Raw genomic sequence first — 25,112 nt, forward strand, 5'->3', positions numbered from 1 at the left:
ATTTACCATATTCATGTCCTTTTTGTGAGAAATTGAGTCTTTGTTGGTTTCAAATGTTCCTGCCCTTGTGGGCTAGAGCCATAATCTAAGATAAACTTGTTCTTGCCTGCTTGTTTGGACTAAAAATAAACCAGACTTTCCAAACTTCAAAAGAAATTTTTGGTCAAGTTGGTTGTCCCCTCTCCAGGTTCAAATTTTCTGTCCAACCCTGCACATGCTACAGACAATTTGAAAGTCACTAAGTACAAGGCACAGAAGAGCTGCAGCACCAGTTCCAGGATTGCAGCTGTTCCCTGTGCCAAGGGCTGCAGTTAATGAAACTGCACTGAAATTCTCAGTTCTGACCTTTTCAAGCTCCTAACTTCATTAAAATCATCTTTCTTGGATACAGAGTTCTGCATTCACTATTCAAGCACAAACTGAAGACTTTTAAATCCAAGGGGAAAGGAAGCTTTAAGGGAGAGCAGGCAGGGATGAGGGGGCAGAAAGGGGAGCGTGGCAGTGTAAGGTGTTCTCACACTTATTTCAGAACCTAAGGACTTAATACAGACAGAGCCTGCAAGGAGCTACATGCCACCATTGACTAGATTCCAAGAAAAGTCATGAAATAATCCCTAGTGCCTAAAATAACTGGAAATTACCTGGACTCCAGATTTGTGGGTTTAATTCTTCTCTTCTCTGTGTTGCTGATGGCAGACCATAACTACAATTTTGACTCCAGGCCTGGGGTTCAAAGGCTTCTTCATTAGTTAAGACCTCATCAGCTTAGAAAGTTTTTGACTCGCAGGGGGAAATCAGTGCTAAAACAGATAAATTATGCTTTCTACTGCTATCTGCAATTTCCATGTAAGAAGTTTATAACCAGAATTCTTTTTGGGCTGTTAGTGGGGTGTCTTGCCCTGCAGATTAAGCCCAAGGAGAATCACACACTTGGTTCTTTTGCAGCTCAGCATTGTATCAATTGGAGTATTTGCCTCTGCAAGGAGCTGGCTGGTTCTGAATGAGCACTGACGTGTCTAAAGCTGCCTGCACACACAGCAGAGGCAGACAATGAGAGCTGCCCCAGGCGAGTTTCCATGTGCTGCAGTTCACAGCTCCGGCCCTGCCTTACAAGGGTCCCCCAAAGCTCTTCTCTCACCCCCTCTGTAACCAAGCTGGCAGCGCTGCAGGCACAAATGCACTTAAACTCTGTGATTAAAATAAATATTCAGGAATTTGGGCAAAAATGCCCTCTAAACAAACATGGATTGAATTCACAGCCAAGCAGTACTGCAGGTAGTGATAGAGGCAGAAAAGGCAGAGTAAAACACAAGCATTCTTAGAGCAGCATCCAGCCTTCGTGGGAGGAAGTAATCAGACCTCTGGCAGCAATTACAATTTTTTACTGCACTAAGCTTTGTTTTTATTATGACCCCACTGTTGCTAAGATAGAGCTCTCAAATTACCTTACATACAGACTGTATTAAACAACAGGTTTCCCCAATTTACAGGGCCAGATGGTTCTCCAAAGTTTAATTTATCATTAGATTTACACTACCAAAAAAAAAAACCAAAAAAAACCAAACCACTGCCTCCACACTGCTCAGCCCAGCTAGTAAGTAACTTCTCTCTCCTCCTGATAGGCACTATGTGGATACAAAGTTTATTTCCTTTCCTGTTTGCAATTGGTGTCTTGCACGTCACATCAGATCTGTGTCTTGGAGCCGTAGGGAAGCACTGTTCAACAGTGAGGTCAGCATCCAGGAAACATGCTGGGCCAAATATCTTCACACCAAAACTTCACCTGCCAGCAAGGGAAGGTAGAGCAGCAGCATTATAAATACAAATTAGAAATTAAGCTTGCTTGGGAAAAAGGGAAAATAACCATATAAATGGCCAAAGGTAGGAAAACAAACTGTTCTAGCCTGGATATTTCACATTCATCAAGAAGATCTGGCACATTTCATCACCATGAAATGTTGAACTGGTTCAGAATGAAGCTGAAGGGATTAACACGAGACATGACAAACACCACCAACTTTAAACCAACACTTCAGCTGACTGATGTTTAAATCATAGTTGTAGCAATTCAAAATAATCATTGTTCAAACAGCAATGAGATGCACCCTTGCACAGCTTATGACGCCAGCCTAAGATTTCTGGTTTAGAAGTTAAGCTTTCAGGCAGGGAAACCTCTAACCTTCAGGAGCTTAAGGCCTTTTAAAACAGACAATGGCTTTGGTGCTTCTTGGGCAGTTCCAAAGTGATGAAGCAGTGGTTCTTAAGAGGGCAGTCTTGAAGTTAAATTAATGCCTGATTACAGCAAATATTTATTTTGAACACCCAGAATAGTTACTGGGGATGTGCTTTTAGAAATCTAGGACAACTGAGCATTTTGAAAGCCTTGAATGTGTTAGTACAGCTTTAAAATTTTTTTGAAAATCCAATTAAAACCATTAAAATAATGGTTTCTGAATTAGCCACTTAAGCCTGAGAATGAGATTATTCATGAGGTATCCAACATTATGAAGAAATTATTAAGCACTCAAAAAATGCTTTAAAACTTGTGTGTAATAGTGAACTGCCATTAAAAAAGGTAACTGACATTCAGGCTTTTCTTTAACCCTGGTTTTACACTGTATTGTGCTGAAGGTTTTTACACTTTACAACACTTTCTCACTGATTTCCCCAATTGACCACCTTGAAGGCAAACATTCACACTGTACATTTTTGAAGATTAATTCTGTTAGTAAAATTTCCTTGCCCAGATTTTGCACATCGCATGATACTCTGCACGTACCATTGCAAACAAAGTAGTTCAAAATAATTTTTCTGGAAAACTTTGCCTCAAAGATGAATACTTTTAGCTGCAATGTTGAAACAAGTCTTCAGGTTTTTTAACAGCAAAGCCTTGTGCTGTAGTCATTTTGACATTTAACAGCATTTGAGATATTGAGGAAGATTCAGCATCACCTGGTCAGCAGATAATAAACACAAGGAGTTGGTGTTTCCACTTGATCCAGTTTCTAATGCCACTGACTTCAGTGTCATATCCTGTAGCCCCTCACAACACTACTACAGCAGTATCCAAAACACTGATTTAAATTTCTTTTGCCAGATTTTATTTTTGGGTATTGATAATTTAGAGTTGTCTAGAACTTACTCAAAACATTTCCTTAAAAAACTGAAGGCAGCTTAGGTGATCAGAATTGTCTCTTCTTGAGCATGGTTATTGCTTGGTGAGGAGGACACCCAAATACGTTTCCAAACAACACTGCAAAGAAAAAATGATGTACATTGGAATTGTACCTAAATGCCTGTACAGGAATCCCATCTTGGATATTGGGGTATACTCTGAACATGCATTTGATTTTTTTAATGCAAGTTCTAAACACACACTGTTTTTATTCTGACATGTAAAAAATGGCCTAAGCCAAAGCTTTTTCTAAAGGTAGCAGCCTATGAAAAGTACTATTGGTAAAAGTAGTATCAGTTCAGTCATTTGATTCAGAGAATTAAAATAACTGGACTAGTACCTTCAGTGCAAAGTGAAAGTCCTCAGAAAAGGCAGCTTCAAAAGAATTGGAAGAAAGCAATTCCTAGCCCTAAATGAAACTAACTGTTGAAGCTGTACCTGCTTCCATAAAACAGCTGGAGAAAAAGCCAACATTTCTCAACCGTCATTAGCACCAGCACATAGTTCCTACTTCAACGTCAATACCAAAACCTGCAGGCTCTCCCCATCTCAACCACTTCTATTTTGCATTTCTGAAAAGAAAAATCTATCAGAACAAAGAGAAGCACTGGGAGCCCCTAGTCTCATGTAACTACTCCACTAGCAACAGTTGGAACATCCCATCACAATGTCACACTCTGCAGCCTGGGCACAGCCAGAAGTGAGGAAAAAGTCAAACTGGTTTCATGTGGTTGATTTTATTATTACATACTGATAATACATTTCAGCACATCTGATATCAGAGTAAACCCCCATGGGACAAATAAGTGCCATAATGGAAATTATGGAACAGAAGATTGATGGGAAAGTGTGGAGCAGCACAGCATCTGATTTAAAAACGAAACACCCCAAAAAACCAACCAAACAAAAATTCAATGCAAAACCAACAAACCCCACCCCCCAACAACAAATGAATGCTGTGAGAACTTGTGATATTAAACTTCACTTGAAAAAAAAAAAAAAAAACAAAACAAAAACAACAACTTAGGAGAGTTCTAAAGCTCACAAAGTTCTAAAAACATAGGAAAAGTCATGTGCATCCCCTCAGTGAATCCATCACAGCTCAATTCCATGAAGACCTTTTGCAAATTGAGTGCTTAAATCTTCTACATATTTCATATTCTTCTTTACTGTAAAAGAGCACAGTAAGCTGATCTATTCTACACACATTGTTTCACTCTTTTGGGGCAAAGGACAATCAGAGTTTCCTCTAGCCTTAAACAGCTATTTCAACCAATATATATATACATACATGTGTAAACAAAATGTTACAGAAATGGCTTAAAGCAATCACTGAAGTAGCCCAATTCAGCCATTTGTGCTCTTTACCTCGAAATCCAAAGTGCCAAATACAAGCAGGAAAGGTTTCCACTGTTGCAGTCTAACAACGATCCCATTTACTCAATGAATTTGTAAAAATCATTTCAAGTCACAATTCCAATTAATTTTAGAGGGCTGAGAACAGGAGTATTACATTTACAGTAACTGCACAGATTGCATGGCCAAAAAAAGTCTCCAAATTCATTTTTAAACTGTTATTAACAAGTATGGAATGTACATGTGCTGACCATTAAATGCAGAACTCAAAAACAGACACCTACTGCACCGATCCAAATTTGTTAACGCAGAAACGTATCTGAAAATATACAAAATCTGAAGTTGTTACATGAAATCAAAACCTGGTCTTAAAAAGTGCACAGTAAAAACTGAAGGTAATTACTATATAAATTATCCACAGAGTGTGTATTTTCTGGTTTAGAGCCGACATTAAGTTCTGTTTTATCTGTTACAAATACTAAATATTTTCAAGCCATTTACAGCACCAACTCAGTTTTTACTAGACCCAACACCAGCCTCAGCTTCCTGGAACTGGATAATGAATGGTCACTATCTGCATCCTGTGCAGCAGCAGCTCCCAGAGACTCAGCTGTAAACTATCGATTTTTGTTCTTTTTAGAATTTCCCTGCAACAAGACACAAGCAAAGAGAACGTTATCATTCAGGTAAGGAAATTGAGACGGGTAACATACAAAATCTGATGTCTGATAATTTATGCCTACAGCAAACAAGGCAAAGTCAGACTGAAAATAAACACTCCACAGTCTTCTAATTTTGACAGATTATAACCATTTGCTCTGAAAATTCTCTCTTTCTATAAGCACAACAGAGGCAAGTACCAGATATCTCAAATAAGCACAACAGTGCCTCACTACAACTGAAACTTGTGAAAGACATTTGAGGGGTAGCCAAAGACATTCAATTGTATTAACACCACTAATATTGTAAGGACAGTGAAGGCAAGTCAAATCATAATTCACTTCAGGTGCTAGTCCACATAACTTCTTATAAAATAATTGCATCAAATTAAAAATCAATCCCCCACCATATTGGTTTCTTTTCCACAATTATTTTTATTTTAATTCAGGTTGTGCAGATTATTCCTAGTTCAGAATAGAGATTGTTCCACAGCTAGCCAACTCACATTTGACCTTCAGTAATTCCACAAAGGAAATGTGCAGCTTAAAATAAAGTTTCGTGCAATAGTTACTTGCTGGCAAATCTCAGTCGACCTATTTCCTGAAGATAACATTTGTTTTGAATCTAAGCAACAAACTCTCTCCAAGTGATAAAGGCTTTAATTGCATTTCAGCTGAATCTCCTTCTACATTTGGTAATATCTGAAAACCTGTGTGGCTTCTGTTGTGAGATTCTGAGGTCCTTACAGATAGATTACCAATTCAAGTCTTAGAAGTACGGCAAGTAAGAAATTCCAGGAAACATTTTATAAAAGCATGAAGTGCTGTGGTCAGTAGGCAGCCAAGAGCTTTCTCCTGGAAACACAGCAGCTTTTACACCACAAAGTCATTTTAAAGAATACAATGCCACATTAAAGCACTCAGAAATCTGAAGAAAAGCAGGGGGAAGAGTTTACTCTAAAAAATAAAAATCATCATCATGGGATATTTAATCAGAACATGGAATTTTAAAAATTATTTTTACTCTTTTAATCCTTCAGTGATACCTGCTTCCATGCATCCCAGAAATAAGGAGAATAATGATAATTTATTTTGTTTCACAGTCAGACAAGTGAAGGGCAAAGGCCTTCACAACATCTGTTCCTCCCTAGAAGCATCAGAATAGGATATACCCTGGTTTAATCACTGGCTGCTCAAAAAAGCAGACTTCTGTATTTTTCATCATTAGGTAAGTTAAAAATCTGTTTCTGACAAGTGGGTAGACTCCTTGCCTGGTAAAGAATTTATGTGTGCATTTCAAGCTCACAGAAGAATACAAATAGCTACTTTTTCATTCCTACATGAGGGACAGACAAACTAAAACATGGAAATACAGAGAGAGACCAGCTGCCAAGGACAGAGTATGCTGCAACCAAAAGGAGTGCAGAAGGGACACTTCTACCCAGAACTACATCATAAGCACCCAGCCTCAACAGCTGGATTTACAAACAGCTCCATTTTCATCACATCAGAACAAAAAAATGGTGTTATCTGCCATCAGAGGGTACACTTTGAGAGCCCAATGTGAAGCAGTGACATGAAGAGCTTGTTCTTTCCCACATGTATGTTTAGCAAGAATCTTTTTCTTGACTGAAACCTGAAGGAGCAACTTTGGAGTTTACTTTCCATCTGGCTCAGAGTAAGAATTACAGCTTGTGAGCTGGTTTGTCCAAGGGCAGTGCTGCAGGAACACCAGACATGACCCTCCCAGCCCCAGCTGCAGCCAGGGCCCTGTGCCAGCACTGTCAGCTCACCTTACTGGTCATCTTGAGTGTATCAATCTCTTCCCTTTGCTTAGTCAGGGTTTCATTCATACTGCACAGATGGTCACTCATCATGCTTAACTGGTCCTCGTAGCTCCTCTTTGTCGTCATCAACTCATCCTAAGTGAAAAATAAAATAACCAAAGGCCCTGACTCAGTATTAGTGATACCTGGCAAAGCAGCACACTTCCACCTAGTAAGATCCACTTTTGATGCCAAGTGTGCGCAATTCAGCTAAAAAACACCTGTTTTATGAAAGGAAGTCGGCAACTATTTTTTTTTACCTGAAGTCCTATGCATGGTTTGTTCCCTTTATTTTTGTGTTATTTCCTTTAGATTTCCCCCCTCTTTTTATGGCTTACATAAAAGAGTAACAGCTAAGTTTTCCACCACTGCTTCCAGCCAGGAAACAAGTAATGTTTATAGGGTTAAAGCATGGTCTGTACAGAACACACATGGCATTCAAAGCTGAACGAACCACCACTCCACAGGCAGCTAGAGAGATCTATGATCTCTCTGGGATTACAGAGACATGGGGGGATAGCATGCATGACTAGAACACAGCAATGAAGGGATAAACACACTTTAGGAAGGACAAAAGGGAAGAAATCATGCTCTGTGTGAAGAAGTGGCTTGAAGACTAATCAATCTCATAAGTAAGAAAACAGGGTGATATGACAGGCATCTGCTGCAAGCAGATAAGAATCTCCCACCCACAGACCCTGATCCTCATTTAACTACTCTGACACATCCTGGAAGGGCAGCAAGGTGGAACACAATCAACTAAAGGAGTTGTCTTGAATGTGGCATAGAACTACTTGATACCAGTGATCAGTGGGAGCAAGAGATGCTCTCTGTTGGACCTGTTACTCACAAACAAGGAAAAGCTGGTCAGGGATGTGAAAGCCAATGGCAGCCTTGGCAAGATGAATACCAGAATTACAGCAACCCTAGACTCAAGAGGAGTAGATTCTGGCTTCTTTCAAGGCCTGCTTGGAAAGGTCACAGGTAAAACTGCCCTGGAAGTTACAGGGGCCCAGGAAAGCTGAATGAACGGGGAACAATCCAATGCCTAAGACATGGAGTGACTGTGGCAGAAGACCAGCATGGCTGTATAAGAAATAACCAGTTCCACAGCTTGATCTGAACTCCCTGCTCTGACCAAAGGAGGGGGGAAAATCACCTTCACAGGACTCTTCCAACCTTAACAAGTCTATTACTCAGTATTATGCAGACTACTAAGCATATAAATGGTGTGTGCCTGCTATCTTTTCCTAGGAAGTTTAATATGCAGTTGGAAATCAACATTTCATGCCAAGTTCAACATCAATTGTGGAATTTCTTAAAGGAACCAATCAAGAAAGTGTTTAAAAAGGATTGTTCATGGGCACAACAGCTCAAAGCTTCTAACATTATATTCACAGCCTCTATGGAGTAATTTTGGTACTCACTATCACAGACAGATGAACAATAATGATATGAACTAAATGTAAAGAAAACACTAGAGGAATTTATTAATTGTGTCATTATTTATATTTTATTGTACTACTGGCTTCTTTCTCAGTTGTGTGGAGGAGAAGGACTAAGGGACAGGACAATCACAGGTGTAAGAGTCGATTTTTGTTAACAACAGTTTCTTAAAGATTACCCCAAAACTATCTTTGCTTAATATTACGGTATCTATTTTTAAAAAAATCCAAATCAACCTGGCATTCTTTAAACCTTTCAGACACAGGTGCAAATTCCTTGTTTTATCTGAAATCAGTCAAACCACCACCCCTTTTGACATTACAACTGTGTCATTTTCATGAAAATCCTTGACATCAAATGTGCTAAAACACACAGGTTTAGTCACTATAACCTTTTCTTGGAAGCATGTTCCACTTCCACTTTATACCTGGGATTTAAAGTGTATTATTTAAAGCTCTTCTCTATATACCACTAGAGTTTTTATATTCCACAACTCAGAACCTAGTAATGGCATGGCCAGGCTAGATGGTTGTAAATTTTCTGCTCCAACTTCCCCTTACACATGATTACAAAATGCACCTATTACATTCAAGAACAATTTACTTGCCTGTAATCTGGTGATGTTTTGACTGGCAAGCTTCAACTCTTCTGTGAGCGATTCCTTGGACTTCTCTGCCAGAGAAAGTCTTTTGGCAAGTGCTCGACACTACCAAGAACAGGACAGGGAGGGTACAAGGGACAAAAGTCACTTCCACGGTATTGCCTTGTGGCATCCTTAAGTGCTTGCTTTGGACTTCTCCATTTTTCTGTGATACTTGGATTTTAAGAAACTCAGAGCTTGTGCACATTTTTAAATGCAGAGGTAATTGAACAGTCAAGATTAAATGTTTCATTTTACAGAGCTACTATATTGCCAATCCTGTAAACATTGTATTTTTCACATAACTGCTACAAAACTTCCCATAAGTAAAAAGCCATTCAAACAACTCACTTCATACAAGGCTCAAATATCACAGAAAAGATGGTTCCTCCACACTATGCCATCTTCCATTAAAAAATATATTTAAGAGGATTTGCTCTGTTAACCTGGTGCTTTAGTGTATTGCACATCATTTATTACACAAATCAAAACAGTCACTACTTTCAAGAAAAGTTCCCTCATGACTTGAAATGAGAAGGAAACCATAGATACAATGAATCATCTTGTTCATTCTTGCAGTACAACTTATGCCTAAGAGACGATTTTCTCAGGAGAGCTATTTCCATCACTTCATAATGCACTCAAATATTTTTGAATGACATCAGCATCACTATAAAATTAAGTCAAAACTTCCTTGGTAACTAAAGCCAGCTGCTTCAGCTTATGTGAACAAATCTATACATGACACACATTATACTTAATACAGCCAAGACAAGGCTACCAAAGGGTTTATTAAACATAAAAAGTTCTTTTACAATATCTGTTTTTACAGTATCTGCATATTGTTTTTACAATAGCTGCATGCTAGACCACAATTCCAGGAACAGATTTTTATAAAACATCATGCTCTATGTATTGAAACTCACAGCATTTGCCTGTGGGAAGTTCAAAAAGAGAGTTACTGCCCTTGCCTGCATGCTCACCTCAGCATGGAAGTGCACTGATTTGCTGTCAGCAAGCTGCAGGTGAGAGGTCAGCTCTGCTATCCTGGCCATGTAGTGAGTTTTTATCAGGTCTTCACGAGATTCAACATCTGGAGCCTGGCAAAGAAAAATTTAAGCAGACAACATTTATGTTTAGTAGACTGAACACCTGAATCACAACATTGCCTCTATATAGACTTTTTCTTCTTTCCTCCTGAGCCCTGGCTGCTCTATCAAAAAGTATCAAATTCCCCAAACACAACAGATGAATTACAGCAGGCCACACTACAATTTGTCACTCTGATGGGGACTCCTAATGTCAGAATTCTTTTCAGGACACAGAGCTGACTGAAGAGGTAAGAATTTAACTTGCTTTGATATATCAAGTGTCTGATGAAGATCAAAATCCACTGCAGAACTGAACAGCTTTCACCTCCACCAAAACTCACTGTCCCTTCCCAAAAGGAAGAATTCCCTCACGTTACTGTATTTCAGTGTACAAAAGTCATAACCATTACTAATGCTGTACATTCCAGAAGTTTCTTTAGACATTTGAAATTAAAAAAGAATATAAAAAATAAAAAAGCCCAACAGCTCAATAGTTTACAGACTAACCCACTGGAGTCAGCTTTCTCATGATTTGTCATTACCTTCAGTTCAGCACTGTGCAGAAGCCTTTAAGGACTTGTATCAGTTATTATCTAGCCCCCTACCCCTTTTTAATCACACTTTCAGAAGACAAGGAGGAGTGAAGTAAACTACACATCAGTTTCCTGTGATATCAGAAAAGGGAAAGCAGTGAACCTTACTCATAGCAGGGCTAAATAAAGAGTTAACATTTAATCTGAGGGCTGGTTCAAGGTTTGTTTCAGTGTCACCTCTGCTTTGTAGCCCAGGCACTGCAGCCAGGGTCTTATATGCAGCTTGAGCCCTTCCTCCAGGATTAAGAATTGAGTCTTGGAATAGAGTTTGGGCTACTGAGGCACAGACAGACCAGTGCCCTCCTCAAATTACAGGGAGCATTACCCTGAACTCCAGTTCACACCACTCCAAAATGCTTACATGGGCCAAATACAGTTCATTAACAGAAGAAGAAAATTAAAGAACACATGGATTTCAGAAATTTGACCATTTAGTATATAGACTACAGGGTCAACTTGTGCCATTATACTGGAGTATTCTTGGTAATTAAACTTGTGGAGTAAGTTTAGCAGAATGTGAATTGAATTATTTAACAGATGTACTTTATTAATGTTTAAAACAGATTACCTTTTCATTATCAGTAGTTACAGTCAACATTCCAATCTAGAACAAGGAAGAAAATACACTTAATGAGAACTACGAAAATATAGATACCATAGCTGCATTTTTGTTTCAGTCATAGAAGGACTTTGAATTAAAACAATCTTGCAACCATTCAAACTGAAACCAAGTTTAAGTACTTCCACCTGTAACATAAACAAGAGTGGTCACACGAGTGCCTTGAACAGAATTAAACCTGACACAAACTCTCAAAAATATATCTCCTGTCTTAGGAGGTACACAGGGAAAAGGCAATAAAAGCAACAAGATGCAGCTGGGCTCCTATGGTTATGCAACTGCTTGATCAAATGAAACTAATTCAGAGCCATGTTGGCACACTGAAACATCACCTGTCATGTTTAAGAGGAAGGAAAGTCAACCTGGATTTCTTGAATATCTTCCAAATTCCTTCCTTTCCCCTCTGACTAGTAAGCACTGACAAAACTCTACAGGAGCAGTGTAAGCCAATACCTGCTTTCATGAAAAGAGATCTTCCCAGAGAATCAAAGGGGTTTTTTCCCCCTTGATCTAAAATAGGACTAGAGATTCATGTTTATAGAAAACATTCATACAATATGTTGACCTGTGACTAACATTGTCATTAAACTCCTAAGGAATCAAATAGAGGATCAAAAACTTATGATGCCAGTGTACTTCAAAATTGGGGATTTCATAACAATGTACTGGTTACTTTTATCCTGGAGCAGAAGAGGGGAGAGGACAAAAAAAAAAAAAATCTATTGAATCTGAGTGGATTTCTTATTTCTTACAGATGACATTCCTATTAATACCACTATGCCACTTCAAAAGTGGAATTCAGAGGAAAGGCCAATTCATTTAAAATATGTTAGTAAACAGGAAAAAGACATTTACCAACACAGAAGAGCAAGGAAATAATGCATGCTACATCCAAGAGCAATTGCTGAACCCAAATTGACCCCAATACCATTAAGTCTTCAAACCCATTTACAAACACTACCTACTTACTTCCATTTGCTTTAACACACCTAGAGATGAATAAAAGTATTGGAAACACAGGCCCAACCGAGATACACGCCACTTGCACAGTTTCCTAACTACAGACAAATCAGGAGGTTAAGCACCTATTACTTCCCCCTTAGTTACACAAGGACAGAACTACAAAAATATCTTCACAATACTAAAGACAGTGAACAAAGTCTCAAAATCCAAGAAGTGCCAAACACTGCAGAAAGAATTTGCAAGCAGCTTTGCAAATACAAGAACCCCAAGAGTGAATGCTTTTCAATACAGTCAAAAGGCTTTCATTTTTAGTGTTCCATTGATCAAACAGCACTGCTACTAAAGCAAGTGGATTTTTCTCTATTGAAGGGAAAGGTCACTTACCAGACTGGTGCTCTTAATAGGTTCCCTCAGACTCTTTTCTGTGGTTTCCTTCTTTTGTTCTGCTATATTTGGCAAAACTGAATGCTCCTGGATAGTTTCAGTTAAATGTCCACTAAGAGAGTTCTTCAGTTTTTGGTTTTCTTTCTCTAGCTTAATTTTAGCTAGCTGAGCCTCCAACATCCAGTGTTCTTTTTCTTGTTCAAGTTTTGCAATTTTCTCCAAACTCTGCTGGACCTTTAGGAGGGAAAGTTTACAGTCCAGGTTATTGAACCCAGGGAGGAAAAAACCCACATACAGGAAATGTTTGAGGACAGTATTATTTTAAACCATTACACAAGTGAGCTAACAAAGAGCAGCAGGTAAACAACCACTGTTCTGAGCTCTGTGCTTAGCTGTGGTCCTTTGCCAGAAATGGCCACATTATTTAATTAGTTTGAAACATGCACAGTTCATAAAACTCGCAACATACTAGGTGAAAAACCAAAGCAGGGAAGAATTTTATAAAAACTTGAAAGATGTGTACCTGGCACTATCTTTTTCTATGCTAGAAAGACAAACTGTCCCCTCCCAGCTGTCCCACCTTACACAGACAGAATCACCCACTTTGTCCAGGTAAGAAAACTACGGAACAGAACACATCTAAGCACTGCATGTTTCTGCTGAAATTAATTTGACTCCTACTAATACACTTAGAATATTGTTAACTACAAAAAAAAAAAAAAATCAAAGTATTTGCTTCAAATACTTTGTTCAATAACAATGAGTCAAGCCCAGGCTGAGTATACAAGCTAATAAAGAAGTGTAAGTATTAATTATTCTCATTCATATGAAGCAGTAGACAAACTGTGTAGGCCTTTTAAATACCATGTTACCAACCCTGCTTCACCTTCCAGGAAAAAAAAAAAATATATGTATACTGGAAGATAGAAACTCCAATCTATTACTCTGAGAAGAAAATTCAATGCTTAGCCAGTGCAAATAATTCCTGCATAGTCCAAAAGACTCAAATCAGTACACAACATTAAAAATTAATCCTTCAGCGTGCTTTATTCCTGTCTATATTTTGCATTACCTGACTTCTTGTATTTCCAAATGAAGATATCAATGGCATAATCCTGGCTCCTGTATCTACCTACATGTGCATCCTGCAGATAATCCAGCCTGACAAGGGTTTTACTTTCAAATCTCTACAAGACATCTACATTCCAATTTTAAGGTTCAGCATATTCATATATACCTACAAATGATCACAGACAAATGTGGAGACTTTGATAGAAGTTTACCTTTACAAAACACACTGCCAAACATGTTAGTGCAATACCTGTTGGGCAAGACCTTCCCTGCTTTCTGTAGAACTCAGGAGAACTCTGCGATTGGCTAAAGCCTCTTCATAAGGCACTGAATCTGCACAAGGCTGCAGAAGAATCAAAAAAACTCTCTCAAAACATGTCACACACTAGATCAGAACATGTATTCTGCTTTTATTTTCTTACTACTTTCCTTACTTTATTTATGGGAAAAAAAACCCACATTCCGTGTGCTTACTGGGCAGTAGGCAAAAATGGTTTCAGTTCTCAATAAATACTGCTCCAAAAGGTACAGTTGATTAAGAAGTGCTCAGAAAACTCTGAGTTTTAATTAATGATCAAAGGCATCTTAAGGTCCTCTTTACAGAGATTGCAGTAAAGTGATTTAGTAACAACTGCTAAGCACATCACTTAATTGTTAATTTTAACGAAGGCAATAAGGAGATCTGACTGCATTCAATCCTTTGGTTCAGCACATTTTCTCCAGGGTACCTCCTTTCTTTTTTTCCCTTATGTCTTCCAGTGAATGCAAGTGCAAGAATATGTTTTCATTCACTCCATATTCCTGGTAAATACAGGAGGAAATTTACACAAGCAGCCACCCTCTTCTCCTTGAAGTCTTGGCACAGAAATAATTAGTGGAAATGGGGAATGGCAGAACTGGCACATATCCTCAGTTATAAGGGCAACTACACTCTAAAGTTCTCAGTAGCATTATTGCACTGAAGGTTTCATTTCCTCTGTCTGAACAACAGGTTTTGGTTATCTCTTCCATTCCAAACCCTTAGTTTGTGTTCTCCTTGGCATAACCATCAACAGAACCATGCTCCCTCTGTGCAAGCATGCTGGCTGAACAAACCTTCCTCAAGGACTTCACAAAAGCAGCTGCCTTCTTCTTGTACTGCAGCATGCACTCAGCTGAGAGAGGGCTGATGAACTCTGCTGCTCCCTTAGGGCCGTAGCTCAAAGAAGTGCTGAAGTGATCCAAATTGTTGCTGAAGAACGAGGCCATCTAGACACATCAAAAAAAGTGGCTCTTTGAATTAAGTTGACCAGAAGGAGCCATTGGAGAAATTAGTCTTTCAAGAGACAAGTATTTAGTGAAGCTAGACTTCTTAACAAGACTTTGAAACAAGCTACAGGCTCTTCCATGTAACTTAGACCTTCCTGACACAAAGCATCCTCTTCGCAGATTCTACTTTTATCACTCTGTTATTTTTAACTCCTAGCCTGAAAATAATTAAAGAATCCACATGACCCTACAGATTATTAGTATCAGAGACACACACAGATTTTCTAAATCATTCAGCTAAGTTTATTTTTTTCCTTAAAAATCTGCATAAGTTAAGGCATTGTTTGAAACAAAAGCATCCATTACCTTGCCTGCTCCATTTGTTAAAGCAGCAACAGAGGATAAAATACAGTCATTTGTAGTTATGAGTTTCTGTGTGGCAGTTGGAACTTCTTGTTCTAAAGCAGCTTTCTGACTATAGTGCTTGGAAATATCTGGAAAATGAAAAATACATTTATGCCAAATTAAGAATAAAAAACTTTTTGAAAGTCACTCACAAAAGCATCTTGGCCTAAATATATCAACAACACCAAAATTTAAAAAGAATCAAGTATTTATCATGTAAGAACATTCTCAATGTGGCCTAATTAAAAAAGAAAAGTAATTGACAAGTTAACAACATGCACCTATTTTAAAACAGAGTACTATTGCTACAGAATGGAGAAATCCCAGCTCATCACGACCACAAACTGTAAACTGAAATAATCTTAAGAAGTTAAAAATTAGTTGGGATTGAGAAAGACAGAAATCAAACATTCTGGAGTATGGGAGTGTGAGATATTAAGAGGAGCATATCTGTTGACAGCTAATAAATTCTACTGACAGTTTTCTTCACTACTTCTATTTTCTGTATTTCTTTTAAAATATAAGTTGGATTGACCTTACAGTATAGCAACCATATTAAGAGATAAAAAATATTTTAAACTTATCTAGGCTATAAAACTCTTTGATTAAGGTCTCCTTTTGTGTGAAGTACAACCTTAAATATTTCCTTTTTTTTCTTTAAAACAAGGACTCTGCAAAATGGGGCCATACTACTCATGCTATTAAGAAAACAAAAAAAATTTCCTTAAAATTATGAAAGCTTAGTGTTTAAACAGCTGACTAGTAAAAATCCAGTTCATCTCTATGGATTATTTTTTCCCCAGAATCAGCTACATGGTACTGAAATTCTAGGACATGTAGGAACATCAGATTCAAAATTCTGAGTTTTAACCAAATACCCCTTCACTGAAAACATAACATATCTATGCTGTTCTGATAAAAGCAAGGTAAACCATTTTCCAGAAGAAGCTAAGTTTCAAAAAACAAAACTCAGACTTTTTTGTAACCTCTGGCTATATAATGATGTTAAAAATAGTCAACACCCTGAAAATAGGAAGGAAAAATTCCACTTTGAAGGCACGTACTAGGTCAATGCTATATATGCAGGGGGAAATATGTACATTTCATTGCATTCCATTCTGTGTGCTAGATTCAGGAGAGCAATGAAGTCAGAAAGTAAAAGTGATACCACACAGGAAAATCTGGAGAGCCACAATTAAATAATCCAGCAACTCTGAAGAACAAAGCTAAAAAGAACGGAGGAATGAAAACCATGCATGAATGTCTAAAACAAGTGGTTAGCACGTTTAGTTTCTTAGCTTGTAAAAGTAAAACAAACCAGATTTATCACATACGATACATCCAGCACTGTTACAGAGACAGCGCACGTGTGCTACGCTAAACAAGAAAGCAGCAAAGCTGAAACAAGACAACATTCCCAACTTTCACCTTTTAAAATGTCATGGAATCCATGAAGACTTGCAGCAATGTTTGTAAACACAAAGTTGTAATTTGTCCTAAGGAGCCCTTCTGGTCTTGTACCTAAGAGTAACACATAAGAAGGAAGAGAAAATCACAACACTAAGATTTGACCATGAATGAAAAAAGTTAGATTGGAAAATAATTCAATTTTCACCTACTACAACCATTTGCATGGAGTATTAGTTACAATAGATTAATTTACTTAAATTTCCCCTTCAATATCAAATATACATATATCAAATTCTGGCAGAGCAGGCAGGTGACTCCCAAGTCCCCTAGTTTTTATTCAGATTTCATAAATACCAATTGCGTTAGTCTCAAAAACCACACATGCCAAAAGACATGCTCACAGATGTAGGAAAGACAACCTAGGTCTTTCTAAAGAGTGAAGACTGAAATAATCTGAAGCTCACACACACACACTTTACCTCATTTTATTCAGTTATTACTATGAGAGTTGTAATGACGTTATGAAAATGAGGGGCTGCAACTGATGATTAGTAGGAAAACATAGTTTATTAACCATTTCATAATTAAGAGGCGACAAAAGGCACACTGTCAATCCTACTATAAGAGCCCACAGAAAACCAGTCCCAGGGTAGCCAGCCAAGCCAGAACTGACACTTACTTGGTAAGGCCAGAAGGCTGACATACATGTGCAGCTTCTCAAAGACTGCAGTCAACCGTTTCATGTCTCTGTGCAGCTCCATATTTCTAGCTCTTAAAGCAGCTGTGCAAAGAGAAGACTCACACTCTTCTTCCAAACTAGGAATATATGAATTATTTTTTTAAAAGCAAGCAATTGTCTTAAAAATAACAAGTTCACGAGTTTAGAGCACGTAAGTGTTCTCTACCACCCCAGTCCAAAGCAACAGCAGACCAGGAATTGATTTTAGAAAGGCTAACACAGCAGAGGAACTTAGCAATACATGAAAATTACTGTGTGCATGGCCACTCCTAGGTGTTTCTCTCACAAGCTAGGAATGACTTACTCTCACAGCAAGGAACTGATTGCAGCAATTTAAGTTTGAAGACTTTTCCCTCTACTACATAAATTCTCTTTTGCTTCCTAAGGAGCACGAGAACAAGTATAAAGGAAGCATAAATCAAGGGTTTTCTTCTTCCTTAGTCCAAACCCTCTCTTAAAGCAGTTCTTTGCACCTATAATTCACCTCTCTTCAATCAACTAGGAACAAAGATTTTCACAGCAGAAGGGATGTACACCTAGCTAAGTTTTACCACATTGATCCATTTACTGATTGATGAACAACTCTCAGAGAGGCTCAAAGCGTTAAGAGTTTCAGTGTATCACACCTGAAGAGTCTCAATGCTACTGTATCAATGCTACAAGAAACATCAATGAAAGCTTCATTATTCATAAAATCTCATCTGTGAGGGAGGGTGTGTGTGGAGGGGCTTTAAAATACATGCTTTTAATCTTAATGCCTCAAAAAAGCCGTGTCTAATCTCAAGGTTTAGAAAACAGCATGCAAAAAAAAAAAAAAAAAAAAAAAGTTCAGCCTTTTAAGACAGCAGAGGCCAGAGTATTTTAAAGTTTGACTTAATATTTGTGTTGTAGGGCCTGACAGTGCTGCATGCTTGACACAGTGCCTTTAAATTTGATCTATCAAATGAAGATACCTTTTTAACTGATAAGGAAGAATCTTTCTTAAAAAGCCTAAGTAGGAAGCTAAATGTTCTGAGAAGGCCTTCAATTTCACAGTTGTTTCCTGTAAGGAAAAAACAACAGGTAAGTGTTTTTGCTCTGTAAAAACCTTTTGGATGCTAAAAGGAAGAAATCTTACCAGGACTGTCACAGTGTCCTCCGTGATGCTCTCAAACAAGTGCAGCATTCCTTCCTCCAGAGGGCGAACATAGGAAGCGTTTTCATGGAGATACTGTGAGAACTGAGCACAGAGAGGCTTTAAAATGGTGCTTGCTGACAGCTGGCGTGAACTCTGCCAAGGTCACAGCTGAAGGGGACATTGTGGCAAAGCCCCTGTCCCCTTAAGGATGCCTAAGATGTCCCTAATGAGATACAACAGTCCAGTGATGTACAGCAACCTCTTCTACAGGCCAAAAACACACCCTAAGGGAAAGTGAGAAGCACTGGAAGTCCAGGCAAAACCACACCTAGGGCTTTGCCACAGCATCCCATCATATTTCAGCTGCCATGCAAAGCACACCAAACCCTCACTTTTTAGTTTTTAGACATTCCTGCATTCCTTTCTCAACTCCATCCAATTAAAGCTACATCCATGCACCATTTAGCCACCAGAATAAACTATCCCACCTTCCTCCCAAAAGTAGTTTGCCTCCCAGCCTTGTCCATCAGCACAAACATTTGCAAAGCTATGCTGTGCAAAGTACTGAAGAACTAAACCCAAGTCAAAAAGAGTAAAAGATGTGTCCTTTTTGTCTTTTTTTTCTGTGTCCTGTCCTGTTTTCAACACGAGTCAAAGTATGTTTATGCTAATGCAAAGCATGGAGCTTCAACTGATCACAGGAGAATTCTTATTTCTAAAACTATGACTGCTTTGGGCAATGATGAAACTTTGGCCTCATGGACCTGCCTGACTTTGCTAAAAATTGCTTAATTAAATCCTACAGTTAATTTTGCCTTCAAAAAAGCAGATTTGAGAACATAAGGTGTACTCTCACACAGAATCAAACTTAACGATACCATCAACTTTCCCTTTTGGTACCTCAGTATCACAAGCTTCTTCCACAGATTAATACAGGTAGTCAAAAGCAATCCTGGCTTTTTTTTTTTAACCCACAGAAAGATACCTTCACCTTTGATTATTTACACCACAAGAGCAGCTAAAGATCCCAGGCAAACAGAGTACAAGAGATTTCAATTGTTCCTTGTGTTACTACAGTGTGGTAACACAGTGTTAACAAGAAGAGCAAGATGCTAAGCTCTGATCCATGCATGCACAAACCTGGATGGAATTAGGAAAAAATCCTAAATCTAAGGAGGAAGAAATAACACATGCAGAATGCTCCTGGCTTGCGTTGCAAGAGAGAGGACTTGAGTTATCCAGCATGATGCTGTAGACCCAAAAGAACCCAGCAATCCAACCCTTAAAGAGAAAAGGAATACTTGAACCTGGCAGGGAATTGTCCACATCTACTTTGAGTGTCTGGGGGGGAAAATAGCTTGAAAGCACCAGACAAGACCTGGAGTTGGGGAAAAATATATCAGTGCAAGTCTGCTAAGCCACTACCTGACACTTGTTTCATCTTCTCTACCATATAAAGGGGACATGTTTGACCAACTTGGTGGAGTAGCTAAAATCAAAATTTAAAAAAAAAATATCACACTGAGAACACTTGCCAAGCAAATAGATAAATTGATCAAAAATACAGGAGCAACTACAGCTTCAGTGAGCAATAAAAGATGCTTCAGTGCTGGAAAATCACAGCAGAAGCCCTGAGAAGTAGCATGCATTGAGAGAGTTAGGCCATGAATACACAATGGGGCAGGCTACAAGAAATGTAATTATGAAAACAAAGCCTGAAGTACTGAATCATAATCAATTATAAGGAAAATGAAATTATTGTTCAGATTAAGTTGCCCATTTCAGCTGTGCTGAAAAATAATAAAGAATGTTAACTAGGAGGGAAAAAAATCTTTGAGATGTCTAGGAAATCTGATTTTATTGCTTTTGTGCAAACTGCAGTAGATCTGAAAATGCAGTCACCACACTGGGCCATATAAAAAAAGAGACACCACTCCTGCCCCAGAAAATCTTAAAGATTACTAAACCACATAATTTTCACAAGAAGGACATGCCATTCTGAGTGCATTTGGTGGCAGGAGCAAGAAAATGTTCTCAAACTACGCTGAATCTCTGCAGAAGGCTATTCTTGACTATAACAGTAGAAATAACTGAGAAGGCAAACAGAAAGGGACTTCTCTAGTGGATAACCACCTTCACTATAAGCATTCTTGTTACCAGAAAATAAATTCTAGGAGGTTTTCCAAAGAACAAGAAAGTTTTGTGATAGGTAACATTGACACCACATGCACTGCGGCCACTTGATCAATGCAAATTCACAATTCACCTCAGTACCTTAAGGCTGAGCCCTAGCAACTACTAAACTGAAATTAAGAGACTGAATCACAAAATACTCCCTGCAACTTAAATACTCACAGATCCCCTTAAACTATGAAGTCAACCCTGATCTTCACACAATTTGTTCCAAAGCATACATGCATGCATTCCCACACAAATCCTTGTGCACAGTTATTTTCTCCAGTTCACAGCATAGGAAAACAAAATCAAAATATGCAGCTTAACAGCTCTAGATTATATTCTCAGAAAGTCTTTCCATGGAATTTTGTCAAAAGAGATGAGTTAGAGTTCTCACACTAATTTCAACATGCTTTACAAACTTGAAGCTTCAGAACACTTAGAGGAAACATCATCATACAAGCAGCCCAAAATCAGATTACAGAGTTGTTTTTTGACAAGGGTCCAGGTTTTCTTCCTCATAAGTCTACCTTTTATCCTTTATTTAATATTACAGCTAAACACTTTAAACACAAGACCAGATTCTGTCTCAACATCTCCTATGCCCCAGTGCATTAACTAAAACAATCTCTATTCAGTAGTGCAATATTTGTGCATTATTATTTTAAAACAAGTCAGCTCATCTTTCAACAGATGCACTTCAATTTAGCAATTAAAAAAAGCAAAGCTTTGATTTTATTAGCATATTTCTTTTCTAGCAGAGGCACAGGGGAAAAGGATTCTCTAAAGCTACACCTCATCCACATTCAGAGAATTCATGGAGCAGAAAGGATATCTCATGCAGGAGGGGCTGGCTCTCAGGAACACACTCACAGCATTCCAATAAAGGAGGTGCAAGTTTCCATTGCTAAGATCAATCACTCACTAAAGTCTAACTAATTGAATATGTTTGTAGCTGAAGAGTGTAAAGTTTACCTTCTGATTCAGGGGTGATATTGTGTCTGTTGCAGAATCAATGGGGAAGATCTGTACCTTCTGCTCAGTGTATGTGTGGAAGTTCAGGAGAGCTGTTACAAGTTCTTGGACAAAAGCCATGGCCTGGCCAGCAAGGTCTCGCAGTTTCAGCTGTAAAGACAGTTATGATTGTATTTGACATGGATCTACTTAAATATTTTAAAAAGCCAGTTTGGATACAAAAAATCATTATCAGCAATTTCTTTCTTGTTATTACTTCAGCCTAAGATACATAACAGTAATTATTTTTAACTTAGTTTTTATTCATAAACGACAATGCCACTCAGAAGGACACTTTGTTGTTCTTTGACAACAAAGTATCTTTTCATTCCATACAATTGGTGATGGTTTGCCTCTGCCTCTGTGCATTTTTCAAACTTGCAAGCCACAAAAACACTGAGAGGTCAGCAAAATCACAGAAACCATGTCTGAAATTTCCAAAGAACAACAGACTAATTGCTGACAACAGCTCAACACCAAGTTGCAATGAAACTTCAATTTAATTAGTAAAACACAATTATGTTTTCTCCCAGAATGAAAGGTGTCTGCTTCTCTAACCAAGAGCACTCAATTCTAACTCTCCTGGACAGAACTGAGCTGCTGCCCCTGAGTAAGGGTCTTCTGTGGCTTTAGTACAGCAGGAAGGTATCAAAGAAATTAATCCAGAATGGAACATAAATTCAAGAGAGAAGAAAAATATTCTCTGTTGGGATTTATGGGAAGAGAATAATGTTACAGTGACATTTCAGCCAAGAATAACTTATACTTCAGAGACATACTCTTAATGCTTCAATGGACTGTTAAATCAGGTCAGTCTTGATTACGGATCTGAGATGGTGGCAAATAATTAAAGCAGTCATTATACTCATCTTGTGTATGTTAATTAGCCATGCAAGGAAGGGAAACAGACACTATTACTGTTTTCCTGTCCTTTACACCACAGCCTGCACTAATACACCAACATTTTGCCTCCACTGGCAAAGCCAGTCATAAAAATCTGTCCTGGAATATTTTCAGGACTGCAGATCTTGAAACATGAGGCTGCCTGACATAGTGCTGGCAAAAAATAGTAAAGGAAAGTCTCCATGCAGCTATTCAGATTTTTCTTGGAACTCAGCAGCAGCAACCTGAAATTTAAGGCTATTTCCATAACAAAACTGAACAAGGGGTCACCTGTTCTCACAGCAGACATTATTAGGAAAAAGGACTCTTTATAGGCACTTCTGAAGAATGAAGAAAGCATCTGAATGCAGTAACTTGAAGACCTGAGACATACAAGGAAACAGAAAAACCCCACAGTGCTGTAGAGTCCATCCTCAGTAGTAGCAACATATGAAAATTTTGACTGCACACAGGTTTCTGATTTGCTGTTGTAAAAACCCTTAAAATATTCAGTCATTCACAAAAAACCAATGCTCATTTTTGAATAATGAATACACAACATTCACAAGGAATCTCATTAAATTATGGTAGTGAACAGAAAATGTTTTCTAAAAAATGTTTCAATATAAAAGAGTTATTCTGCTGCAAGTAAGAAATGCTTCGGCAAGAAGTATCCCACAAAATGTAAATGAACCATGCAGAGATCTCAAAGTGACATGATTTGTTACCTGAAAGGGTTGTGACTGGTGACAAGTACTGTTACCTAACACAGCATTTTAGTGCACACACCAGTGTGCAGTTTACAAATGCATACATTCTCTGAGCTCACGTGATGTGACTGAAGAAGCTCAGTTTGAGGGAAAAGGAATTTAGGATACCAAACCTACCTTTTTCCAACAAAAGGCCTCTGAACTGTAGTTTTAATCAACTTTAAAAATTAAATGTTCCAACTTCTAGCTCACTGAAGGCTGACCCAATAAAAGAATTTTTCATATAACTTTAATAAGACTCTTTGACATAACGATATACACAAACTCTTGAAAAAAGTGCAGAGGCTCTGTGGGCAGAAATGCCCTCAGAATATCATGACAGTAGTAAGACAGGCTGTCTTCTGCCATTTCAGGTACTAAGATGACTGGTTTTATTTCAACATCTGTGTAGAAAGCTGCATAGAGTCACATGAAACCACAAGAAGCACTTACCTGATTCCTTCTGTTGTGCAATGGTACATTCAGAGCATTGTATCGAGCAGATCCTACAGGACAGAAATTGAGTTATACGCACTTGTTAAATGGTGGGGGAGAGACATTTTTTGGTAAATACTGATATAAAAAAGAAAATTCAGTGCAGGGATATTACAGGTTATGTAAGCAATATTAACTAAAGAGATACAAACAATTTACTCCAATAAAGTAGACCTAAATATCCTCACTTAAGGGCTTCTGTGATTAAGCGGAAGGGAAAGCAGTTCAATACTTGCCTCAGATTGCAAGTCAAATTTAATCATCTGAAGACCCTGAATTTGAAAGATAAGAGTAGACTCCTCTTGCCCAAAGAACAATATTCATCACAAACAAGAGTGAAAAAATCTTTTAAAAGAAAATACACTTAAAGAATTCAAGATTATCTTCGAATTTCAATTACATTCCAAGGAGGGGCCAAGTAAGACTAATATATTTTTGAATGGTTTCCATGTCTTTTAAAGCTCGTGTATACACTTAATATGTTGATAATTTAGTCTAAAATGTACTCTTCATGTATTTTAGCATTCTTCTCTAGTAATGAAGTAACTAGAATGGTTATTCAGTTACAAGCAGCCACAGTTAGAGGGGCACCTAGAGAACAGCTTACAAAGTCTTAGAGATTTAAAAGGGCTCACATTCATTCTCAATTCACTTGAACAACAATGAGATTAGTTTAAAATTTGCTCACAAAATAAATTTACACTTTCTTGTTCCTTTTGTGTCATTCACATTTGGCTATTAACACATAGAAAGAGGTAGTTACTTTTAGAGGAAAATAACCCTGTCCAAAATGATTGAATCCTACTTCTAACTAAATGATTCAGAAAACTTTCTGCTCTGGAAATCATGCTTAGCAGTCATTTGTTTGTGACTGAAATTAGCTGCTAGTTACACTTGAAGCCAACTACAGCGTCTACAGGAAGACAGCTGGAACCTACAACAAACAAACATCTAACTTTCATTGATCTATCACTAAAGAGAAGCTCTCTATTTGCTCTCTACTACACAAGCAAAGGCATTATGCTATGACAGCTGACTGGGCAGATAAACTATTT

General features: G+C 38.1%; 2 protein-coding genes across 2 annotated transcripts in view; both read right to left on the reverse strand.

The window, feature by feature from the left end:
* STON1 (stonin 1) overlaps positions 1-7,110 on the reverse strand; it is a 33,690-nt gene extending 26,580 nt beyond the window's left edge. The window contains exon 1 of the mRNA XM_021540187.3: positions 6,984-7,110. The gene's annotated coding sequence lies outside the window, so the exon portion shown is untranslated. The remainder of the gene's footprint in view (positions 1-6,983) is intronic.
* Positions 3,894-25,112, reverse strand: part of PPP1R21 (protein phosphatase 1 regulatory subunit 21) — a 31,180-nt gene continuing 9,961 nt past the window's right edge. Inside the window, exons 8-22 of the mRNA XM_021540185.4 lie at positions 24,016-24,068; positions 21,893-22,042; positions 18,743-18,844; positions 18,579-18,667; positions 17,566-17,702; positions 16,905-16,997; positions 15,438-15,565; positions 14,919-15,071; positions 14,074-14,166; positions 12,753-12,986; positions 11,355-11,390; positions 10,086-10,202; positions 9,070-9,168; positions 6,984-7,112; positions 3,894-5,178 (exon numbers count right to left, since the gene is read on the reverse strand). Coding sequence (XP_021395860.3) covers positions 5,149-5,178; positions 6,984-7,112; positions 9,070-9,168; positions 10,086-10,202; positions 11,355-11,390; positions 12,753-12,986; positions 14,074-14,166; positions 14,919-15,071; positions 15,438-15,565; positions 16,905-16,997; positions 17,566-17,702; positions 18,579-18,667; positions 18,743-18,844; positions 21,893-22,042; positions 24,016-24,068 — 1,643 coding nt within the window. The 3' untranslated portion in view covers positions 3,894-5,148. The remainder of the gene's footprint in view (positions 5,179-6,983; positions 7,113-9,069; positions 9,169-10,085; positions 10,203-11,354; positions 11,391-12,752; positions 12,987-14,073; positions 14,167-14,918; positions 15,072-15,437; positions 15,566-16,904; positions 16,998-17,565; positions 17,703-18,578; positions 18,668-18,742; positions 18,845-21,892; positions 22,043-24,015; positions 24,069-25,112) is intronic.

The sequence above is a fragment of the Lonchura striata genome, chromosome 3, assembly GCF_050655825.1.
Source record: "Lonchura striata isolate lonStrDom1 chromosome 3, ASM5065582v1, whole genome shotgun sequence".
Lineage (NCBI taxonomy): Eukaryota > Metazoa > Chordata > Aves > Passeriformes > Estrildidae > Lonchura > Lonchura striata.